This window comes from Callospermophilus lateralis, chromosome 19, assembly GCF_048772815.1.
Source record: "Callospermophilus lateralis isolate mCalLat2 chromosome 19, mCalLat2.hap1, whole genome shotgun sequence".
In the NCBI taxonomy this organism is placed as follows: domain Eukaryota; kingdom Metazoa; phylum Chordata; class Mammalia; order Rodentia; family Sciuridae; genus Callospermophilus; species Callospermophilus lateralis.
This window is the reverse complement of record NC_135323.1, coordinates 16,947,696-16,958,227: the sequence shown is the minus strand read 5'-3', so window position 1 is coordinate 16,958,227 and position 10,532 is coordinate 16,947,696. Positions and strand designations below refer to the sequence as shown.

Below are 10,532 nucleotides of genomic sequence, written 5' to 3'. Positions count from 1 at the left end.
GAGCCAGATCATTCCTGTGGGTCACGGTATTCTCCCCAGAGGCAAAAAGACAGGATCCGAGACGTCTGGCTCTCGAGTTTGGGGAGTCGGGTATTGACAGGGGGGTACTTGGTTGGATGTCCCAGATCTGGTTCCGTCTCTTTCTTGCTTTGTATTCCTTCCTGATTACACCGGCATCTCAGCTTGCATTCGAGGTTTTTTAAAAAAAAAGAAAGCAAACAGGACAGGAATTAGATCAGAGGGTTTAAGTTTGTCGTCGTGGGTTTGAAGAGTCTCTATCGTCAGCTCTGAGGCTGACTCTGGTCATCCCACGGACAGGCCTAAAAGGGATGGAAGGCGCCACGGGGAAGCAACTCCTTTCCCATTGGTCTTATTTCTTTGATGCTCCCTAAATTCATTGATAATTCCGGGGAATGACTGTGTGATGGATAGAAAACTGATCACAAACTGGCCATCCTCTCCTCCATGAGCCTATGCCGGGTGGTTTGGCACTTGCCTGCCGCCCGTAGTCTAAAGCAGCGAGAAGACTCTCCCCAGATACCCAGCAAATACTGTTTAATGCTTTGGGGCTTCCCAGCCTCCATAACTGTGAGCTAACTAAACCTCTATTCTTCATAAATGACCCAGTCTCGGGCATTTTGTTCTAGCAACAGCAAACAGATGGACCACACTACAATTTTGGAAAAGCTCACAGGGTAAAGAACTGAGGGTATCCACCTGCTAAAACCGGTGAGGAACTGCAGCCTCAATCAACTAGCCCACCAGGAACTAAGTCCTCGCATGTGAGTGGCTCAGGAGTGAATTCTAGGAGTCTGTTTCTCCCTTAGCCTCTTGGACCACCCAAGAGCACTAAGAACAAAAACCGCCATCCTACTGACCAGGCCATCAAACACCCGTAAGTGAATGAGGGCCTCCTGACCTTGTCACCAGCTGAGCTTCCCGCTGCCTGAGGATACACGGACAAGCCCATCAGAGATAAGCTGATGCCCTAGACCAGAAAAGCCACCCTCGTGAGCCAAATAAATGGCATTTTTGAAAATCCACTGGCTTTGAGGTGGAGTGTCACTCGGCACTAGGCAGCCGATGGAGATTTTTATCATGTGAACGTTTCTCCCATCGTGGGTGGATTTTCAGGCCCAGAAAGCAAAAGCCTGTAATTCCTCAGAGGGTGGAACCCAGGCAGTGAACTAGGCTGTGAAATGATACTGACCTTCATGGTCAAAGGCAAAGCTGGGAAGCCCTGCTTTAATGGCTTCTCGTACATCACCAGCTGCAACGAATCGTTGGGGTGGACTAAAATTCCTATCCACAGAGAATCTGAATGTGCTTCCTGAACTACATCCCTTTTGTTCCAAGAACCCGTTCCAACTGGTGTGCGGAGCGCTGTGGAATTCCCTTCTGGTGTTTTGAGCATCACTCGGACCCTGGCTGCGGAGGTGCCGCTCGTGAAGTGTGTGGAAATGGCCTCTCAGATGGTCCCCAAGGATCTTGACCTTCCAGTAATTTCACCTTGGATAATCCCCTGGACCCCAGGCTGAAGAAAACCGACTCGATTCTAAAGAATAGCAAATAGCAACAAGATGGGATGTCACTTCTGAGATTAGGTTATAAAAGGTCTGCGATTTCCATTTTGGTCAACTCTCATTGGAGTCATTTGCCCTAGGGGAAGCCAGGTCCTGTGTCCAGGGGCAGCCCTATGGAAAGGCTTATGTGGTGAGGAACTGAAGTTGCCAATAATTATGTCAGGAAGCTTGGGAGTGAATTCCAGATCATCCCAGTTGATGTTATGTGCAACTTGGCCAACCTCGTATGACCATCCAAGTCATACCCAGATTCCTGACCCCCACATATCGAGAGATAACAATGTTTGTTGCTTTAGAGTTGGGGGGGTGGCTTGTTACACAGCAATGGATAACTAGTACAACTTCGGTTCAGTCAATCAATCTGCCTTCTCTCTCTCTCCCCAGACCCTGTTTGGTTCAGGAATGCACCCGTGAACAGGCTGAGCCAGAATAAAAACAGGCAGTTTCACAGAAGAAGACTTTTACAGAAGCTCCCCCTCTTTCTTATGGGACTTGATCCTAAGAAGATGAGAGGCTGGATCTTCTGCAGCCATTTTGTCCCCATGAGTGGACAGTTCTGGACTATCTTGTTGGTCTCCATCGCCCCAGCACCCAGGACTCCATGGGGTTCCGAGTAGGCACTCAATATTTATTAAATAAAAGATGGGTTTATATCTAGCAGATGGAAAAGTGGGAGAAGCTGGCATGCAATAGAACCTCTTCTCTAATGCCATCTTAAGTGGAACCCGTCTAGAAACCCCTATAAGAAAACCCAAGGATTCTTGTTTTCTAAATATGGTATGCAGAACGCACAGTTTCTCCTTTACGTTGAGGTTGGCTCCAGCCAATTTTAACTGGCAGAGTTTCCAAAATTCTGCCGAGATGAGCTCACTGGGTAGGATCAATGGATTCACTCTATCTGCCCAATTGCTCCATTTTACTGGGACTCCTCCAAGAAAGGAGATGAGCAAACCCCGTAGAGAGAGAGAGTCCTAATGGCCTGAGCGTGACAGGTCCGCTCTCAGGTTACCCACCAGCCTCAGCGGTGACGCAGACACGTGCTGCCGACTGGATCACTACATGTTTCGAAAAGAAAACTAGAAGCAGGATTTCATTCAGAGAAGATAGCTTCAAGCTGACACAGTGACGCAGCACCGTGGCACTCCGCTCCCACCCCGCGGGGACTCCTTAGCATGCCCCAAACATTGAGAAGCCACCGGCCTTATTTCCTCAAGTTCCCCCGGGCCTCCATGGTTGACAAACGGGCCCTCTTTTTCTGTTGTCTTTGTTTGTTCGTTTGCAGATGCTAAGCTGAATTAGGGTAGCACAGTAAGAGATATGTGTGTGCCTTTTCCAAACGGTAACACCCTCACAGGCCACAGAAAGTGCCCTCTGTACAGAGGCCAGCCTCCTTCCTGACCTCTGCCACAGGTGGGATGAATTTTTTGTTATGTATTTGGTACTTAATGATAAACAGGAACCACACGGACTAGACAACTGTGTAGGCACCCGGATCATTATGGGCACAGGGAAATACTGAGGTCATCAAGCCTGTCACACACCAATGTCCCCCCCCTCCCCCTCTGCCACTCCACCCCAAGGGAATCTGAAGGTCTGGAAATTCATTTCAAACATCCCATTTTCAAAATGTTAATGACGATTTTTTTTAATTAAATAAAATTTTGCCCGAGTGAAATGAAACCTCAATCCACAGGCAATACCAGCCGGTCGACCTAAAGACAGACACACAAGCGAGAGAGTGTGCATATATTAATTCAGTTTAATCATATCAATTCTTAAACAAAACAAAACAAAACAAAACAAAATGTCTTCCTCCAAGAGACAATAGTTCACAGTAACTGCAAAGCTTACAACTTTTAAAAATACCGGTCATGCTGAGCATTCAAAGAAGATATTAGAGAATAACTGTAAAAACTTTTTTTTTTTTTTTAACCAGGAACATCAGCTTCTGACTTTAAAAATTACAAATACGGAAGCATTTTGGTGTCAGACACAGTAGTTTTGACATCGTCTTGTTGATTCGATGAAGTTTCTGGAAGTTTGGAAAATTGTACCTCTATCACTGGATAATGCGCTTATTCCTAAACTAAACATTTTCAAATGGTAGAAAACAAACTAGCAAGCTACACATACAAAGAAAAGCCCCCTAGACAAGCTCTCCTCATGCTGGACGCCAGCACAGGGCACCATGAATCCTGGAAGACTAGAAGTGGTGCAGACACAGTGGCCTGGAGTCCGGCACCCCAGGCTGAGCAGTGGAGTGTGCGTTCACCTACACGTTAATGACAAACTCGGGGTTAGTGTAAGAGAAGCCAGCAAATTCATTTTGGTCCAAGTTCATGATGAAGAGTTTATCAGTGGGAGTCAGTTCCACAGGCTGCCTGGTGAACTCTTTGTCGAAGTTGGAGGTATCTCGCTTGTCTCTCTGCCAAACGGAAAGCACACACACACATTAACACAAGCAGAAGAGGGAGGAAAGTGACCAAGACACGCCGGCGATTGCCAGGCGGATGGCATCTCAAGAGCAGAAGCAGGAAGAGCCTGGACGGGCAGGTTTCAGCAGGTCCCTTATGGGCGCATTTCACATTGCATGTTGGCTTTGGGTATAGAAACCTCGGTGGATTTTTTTTTTTTTTTTTTTTTTTTTTGAGAAAGGAAATAAATCACTAAGTTTCTTTAAAGATTGTCTTAAAGAGTTGTGGGTGTGTGTTGGGGGCAGTGTGTGTGTGTGTGTATTCTTTGAGAGAATAGCAGAGAATCAGCTATTAGATAGAGTGTCCTGCAAAGAAACACCGCTCAACAGCACCCCCTGTGTCTGGGAGGCCTCCTTCTTTGGAAAAGAAGCCATCCACAGCACAGAGTTAAAATGGTCGGGGGGGGGGGGGGGGGGGAATCAGGTCTCTGCTCAGCCAAAGGAGTTGAGCAGGGTCCCCTCCACACTCGCTGGTACAATCTAGGCTTCCAAGGGGCTGCTCCAAAGCCCACCTCCAAAGCCTTGCAGAGCAGAATCTGGGTCTTCGTGAGCCAGAATTTGTCTCTAAAGATGTTTCTAGCAACAAAACCTAAAGCTTCCAAGGTCTGTGAGAGCAGGCTTAAAAAATGCAACGACTCCACTCTCCTGGCTAGCCCGGGCTTTCCTCCTCTCTCTGGTTGTAAGTGTGTGTGTGTGTTGTGGGGCGGGGCATGAACTCCAGTTTACTATCTAAAGTCTGGGGCAAGTCTGGCCAGGGACCATCAATCAGAGTGTGAGCTCTTCTGCATGATGTCCTGACTTCTGGGGGTCCTTGTCAGTCTATGACCTCTTCCCATCCTCACCCCACCCACCTGGAGGGCAGGTGGGGCTGGGGTCCCCACCCCATTGTGTGACAAGAGAAAATGGAGGCCGTTCTAGGTAAGGTGACCGGCCCAGGATTGCCCAGTGGGTGGCTGATTCTTACCTGACCCTATCACTGCTAAGTAGGGCCCCAACACGGTCCCTGTGGCTGCAGAGACAGCCTGATGGCTGTGTCATTACAGAACAATAAAAGAAAATGATTCGGTGACCCCAGGGAGGTTGCCTGGCTGAAACCAGAGTTATGTCAGAGTACGGAGGGCAGGGTCAGAAAGGACTGGCTGATTCGAGTTTGGCCAGTCTCCTGGGGCTGAACTGAAATCCAGGCTCCTCCTTTAGCTCCTCCTGGGCACCGACAGATAAGGACGTACTATTGCTGGGCTTGTTTCCTTCGGCAAAACGCCTTTTCACGAGAGCTGCTTCTTTTAGGATGCGCCCCTGAGAGAGGCGAAATGTCTCTGTGCAGTTCCCCACTCCCCCCTTGGGGTGTCTGAGTGGGGGGTGTGCGAGGGAGGGAGACAAAACTAGTATCAGAAATATATTTGGGAGCTGGGGATCTAGCTCAGTGGGTCAGTTGTGCTTTGCACGCGCAAGGCTCTGGGTTCAATCCCCAGCACCACAAAAAAAGAAAGATACTTGGGTGATTGCCCATCCCAGAGCTTGTAATGTGGTCAGAACTCAATTCAAGCAGTTTTACAACAACAACAAAAAGAAAGAAAGAAAGGAAAGAAATATATTCTGGTGGGTGTGGCCAAAGAGAACCCGGCTACAGATACAGGTGAAGCCGTTTTCTGGACGGTGGGATGCCTCCTGCATGTCCCATCTGCTCCACCTCGTCTTGCCTGGTCAGCACGTGCTGTGCTATGGGTGGGGAGGGTGTCCAGGCCTGGGCACTCTGTGTGTTACTTCCTGTGTCCAGGGGGAAACTCAAATGCCTCCTTTTCCTCTATTATCTGTGCATCCCTCTGCATCCTTATAATTGTCTGCATTGCACTGACTGCTTCCGGACATGGTCTTGTTTATTTGTGATTTCTCTCTAGGAGCGCGCAGCCCTGGTCTGATTCCTTGCAATTGGATTTTCAGTACCAAGAAAAGTCCCTGACACGGAGGAGGCCCTTCCTAAGTATTTGTGGAGGGAATAAATCCAGGGATGAAGGCTTGACTGAGGGTGTGCTTCTTTGCTTTTGCTCACTTCTAACCGCCCTGAGCCAGGGATCCCACTCTGAATTCATTCCCACGGGCCCTCAGGGTCTCCCCCGTGGACACTAGGTCGAACCCCAGCGGGAACTGAACTGGGTGAGGGCCCTTCAAGGTCTGGGAGATCAGGGGCTGGGTGTGAGACAGAAGGCGGGCACATCCGGAGTCAGGAGATGGACAGCTGTCCCTCTTGAGGTCTCCTCGGGCACCGTCACCCTACCTGGCCTTCCCTGCCCCGGAGCTTGGGGCAGAAGTTGTTTTCCCGCCATCCCTGACTTTGGAAGTCCTTTCTCCATCCCTCTTGCGGTGAAGACCCATGCTGCAGGCAGCCTCCTGTCCAAATAGCATCGGCCTTGAAGGCCTGTGTCCTGCGAGTAGATGCTTCTGCAAAGTACTTGAGAATTGTACCCTAGAAGTTGGGAGAGGGTGGTCCTCTGGGTTGGGATGATTCCTTTGGGGACGAAAGCATCTGAAGCCATGTGCGAATAGTAGACCTCACCTGGAGGAGGTTACTAATGCCACGCGCTTCCTGTAAGTCCTCCAAGGAGGTCCTGGTGACTGCGGCCCTATCCCATCTTAGAAGAGCAGAAGAAGGTCAGAGGAAAGTCCACAGAAGGAAGCCCAATGGGGGGGTTCTTGGACGCGGGTGGACGATTGGCCATGGCTAGCTAACAAGGACATTGTTGAGGTGACTTTGGATTTTCTAATTCAGTTTCTTTTTAAATCCTCCCCCAGTTTGAATTCTTTTGGAACACCTCGGCCTGTCTCAGGTAGGCCGGAAGAACCAGGTGTGGCCACCTAGAGACTGTGTGCTTTAAGGGGAGGGTGGGAATAGGTGGTACCTGCTGAACTCTGAAAAATGCTACCTGAGAGGTGAGTTTGGAACTCAGGACCCCGCTCCACAGACCAGCCCCGCCCCACTCCATGGAAAGAGGCCACATGAGTGGGTATCTGTCTCTGCTCAGCTTTTCGGTGATTCTGGGATCTGTTCCAGGGAGCAAACTGTGCCTTTGGTCTTCTAGAAGGGAGTCGCTCCCATTGACCATCCTACCTCTCCTCCCCACCCATTGCACTATCTGATTGTTCCAGAAACCCAGCCTCAAACTGTGGTCTCTAAAGAGAAAGAGAAGCCGGGGAAGATGTTGGATGATATCTTTCTCGGTTAAGAAGCTGTTCCTGACTGATGCAGAGACTCGTTATCTCTAGAGGACACCTTGATTTCAATTCCTTGTTGAATGGCTGCCCTCCCCGCAGATGGTATGGGATGCGAGAGGCAAAGGAGGCAGGGGACAGATTGCATCTTGATTATGACCTACTGTGCTCCTGGCACCCAGCCGGGCACACACTGGGTGCTCAGTAAATGCTTATCTGAGTGAATGGAGGGCAGGATCAATGGATGAAGGCAAAAATAAAAGTTTTTCTTCCTGGATAAAAATTGGCAAAGGTTTTTTTCCCAGAGATTACAGATGATGCAAGTTCTGTTTCTGGATTCCTGTGTACAGGAAGTGTTGCTGGAAACGGAAACAGGAGGCATTCTGACTAATGATCCCTTACTTCCACAGAAGGCTTCTCAAACCAACCCTTAGCCAGGTCATGCTAGAGGAACGGAGGCTTTGGCTTGAGTATCTATTTCTGCCAGCTAGGAAACTCAAAAAATAATGGCAAGATTTTGGAAAATGTAGAGTGCAGTATATAAATATACACTTATATTCTATCTATCTAACATCTATTTACCTATCCATCCTACACTGTTTTCTAAGGTTATCTTCGATCATGTGTCAATAACCCAATGTTTCTCTATGTGTTTTATCCTGAGAACATATCCAAGGAGAGGCCTGGTGTCCCTGCCAGATGTCAGACCTCAAATAACTTGCCTATGGGTGGGCAGGGGCCACAGGTCCTTGTTAGGGTGCTACAGAGCAGAAAGAGTCCTGTGCCGATGGTCAGGACACCTGGGTTTGGGTCCCAGCTGAGTGACCTTGGGCAGGTTACTTCCTCTCTCTAGACACCAGTTGCCCCAAGAATAAAGTAAGGGGCACGGGGAGGGTTTGCCCTGATTTCCCTCTTTCTCCAACCTCCTAGTCAGCTGGGACTTCAAGTTTGCTCCACCTTAGGTCCAGACTGTTCTGCAATGGTGACAGCAGGCTTGGTCCCCAAGACTGAAGCAAGGTGAACTAAGAGGGACACAAAGAATGGTCTACAAGGGACTTTGCCTCGGCAGAATCCCAAACGCATGGTCTCCTTAAAGGGGAGAAGTCTTGCTCCAAGGACATCTGTCAAGTTTTTTTAAGTTCCCTTGACAGTCTCTCAGAAGCCCTGGAGTTTCTGGAACTTTCTTCGACTGGGATAAGAATTCTTTTCAGGGCTGCCTGAGAACGGCACGAAGAAGTAGGGACAGACAGACGAGCTGTCCCCACCCATTCAGATAGACATGAAATGTCTCCCTCCCAAGAGGTCTGCCTGGGCTTCTGGGATCTCCCAGAGTTGCTTGCTATGAAGGACATTTAGTCCGAGCTGGGAGGACTGGGGATTTCAAAAAGAAAATCAAGAGCCCCCGCCATGGTCACGGCTGGCCTCTACACTTGATCTGGGTGGAAATGTGGACTTTGGGCTCCGACAGGGTCCCAGGCTCTGTACCAGTGTCTCTGCCTGGCTCAATACTGGGGGCTGAGTCTAAGCTCTGGATTTAGTTCCTTTCTCTTGAAATTCCTTCCTCCGGGCCCTATTTTGTAGTTTAGGTCCGCATTTTTTTTTTTTTTCCAAAGAGAGTAGTTTTCCTTGAAATAGTATTTTCTTCTTTTCTTTCTTTCTTTCTTTTTTTTTAAATTGTATCTTGACGCTAGAAGAAAAATGGCACATAACAGAAATCCAGATACAAATGAACATTTCCACAAACATCTTGCAAAACAACATCAAAGGGAAGAATACAACTGTTGTTTTTGTTTTGTTTTTTCCCCTTTGTTTGAAGAGATGGTGTCTTTCTCAGAAGCACTCGGCTTTCCAAAGCCAGTCACCTAGGACCTAGATTAGATCCCCTCCCCCAAGCCTGAATCTGCTGAGCTCCACAGCCATCTTCTGGTTAAATCAGAGCAGGTCACTGTGGTGCCCAACATTTGGACACATATTTTAAAGCATGTGGAACAACATGAGTAACTTTTTTCTTTCTTTCTTTCTTTCTTTTTTTTTTGCATTTGAATAACAACAGAAATAAAACCCCAAAAAGCAAATAAAGTTTGAAATGTAATGTCAATCCACGGTGGCCCCGTTAGGAGTTTGCTAGAGTGACCATGTTGTTTCGGGGAACAGTGCCAAATGCCCTCTTGGAGTAGTTTGGGGACAAGGGTGACCGGGGACACACAGTACCAGGAATCACAGCGTGGAGGTAGAACCCAAAGCTGGTTGCCTTTTGACCCCTGGAAGTGCTTTTAGATTGAAACGGTCTAAAAAAGCACATTCTTGAAATTTTAGGACTCAGATAATCTTCTTAACTTTGAGTTTAAAAAAAAAAATGCAATTTTATTTTTAGCGCGTGTTCTTTTCAAAGCTCTGCTGCTTCCAGAACAGGCCGCATGGATGGAGGGATTCCCTCTAGGGCAAAGCAACCATATATTTGGATACAAGCCAAGCCCCAAACCTGGAAATGGAAGAATACTGCTCGCATCTGACTCACCTACCCATTTTGTAGGAAGAAATCTAGATGGGATGGTTGGCGTGAGAAATGGCAGTGCAGAAAAACGAGGCAGAGGAAGCAGGCATTTCCTCTGGCCCCCTGGATGGACACAGCTGTCATGCTGGGGGACATACATTGGCAGAGGACTTGAATTCTGTCTCAATTATGCAGCGGCCAGTTCTGCCTGCCACCTGCATAATCCCATCTCGTCCTCACGAGATGCTCCAAACTACCTGAGGACATTTGGGTTCCGAAACATGGTCACTCTGGTCACTCATCAGAAAACAAAACATGGATGTATCTCAGCAATGAAAAAAAAAAAAAAAAGAAAAAAAAAGAAAAATGTCACCATAATAGCCGTTGAGCTTGAATGACAGAAATGAAGGACGGAGGTCTACACATCTACTTAGCTCTTGACTTCAGGTTTTAAAAATTCAGAGTTAACAAAGGAAAATCCTTCGAATTCTGACTGGTCAATATTCCTGATGACTTCCTGGTCGGGAGGTGTAAGGACGGGTGGATGGCGGGTGAAAAACCGGTCGAAGTTCTCAGCATTTCGCCCACACTATGAGAGGGGAAGAAAAGAACCGGTGGGTGGAAAAACAAAGCAAAAGCAGCAAAAAAAAAAAAAAAAAGCAAAAACCAGAACAGAATCAGATGTGGCTTCCTCCAATCCCTTCCCTTCCAGAAACTCAGCGAGGTTGTTGTCAATGATCAGAAATGAGAGCAACAAAAAACGCAAACTTCTCAT

General features: G+C 47.9%; 1 protein-coding gene across 2 annotated transcripts in view; it reads right to left on the bottom strand.

Annotated features, from left to right (window-relative positions):
- Positions 1–3,404: 3,404 nt before the first annotated feature.
- Prkcb (protein kinase C beta) overlaps positions 3,405–10,532 on the bottom strand; it is a 297,288-nt gene continuing 290,160 nt past the window's right edge. The window contains exon 17 of one of the 2 annotated variants that reach the window (XM_077106018.1): positions 3,405–4,008. In XM_077106018.1, coding sequence (XP_076962133.1) covers positions 3,856–4,008 — 153 coding nt within the window. In that variant the 3' untranslated portion in view covers positions 3,405–3,855. Of the gene's footprint in view, positions 4,009–9,771; positions 10,347–10,532 lie in introns of those variants that run through there. The other variant, XM_077106017.1, reaches the window with a different exon arrangement.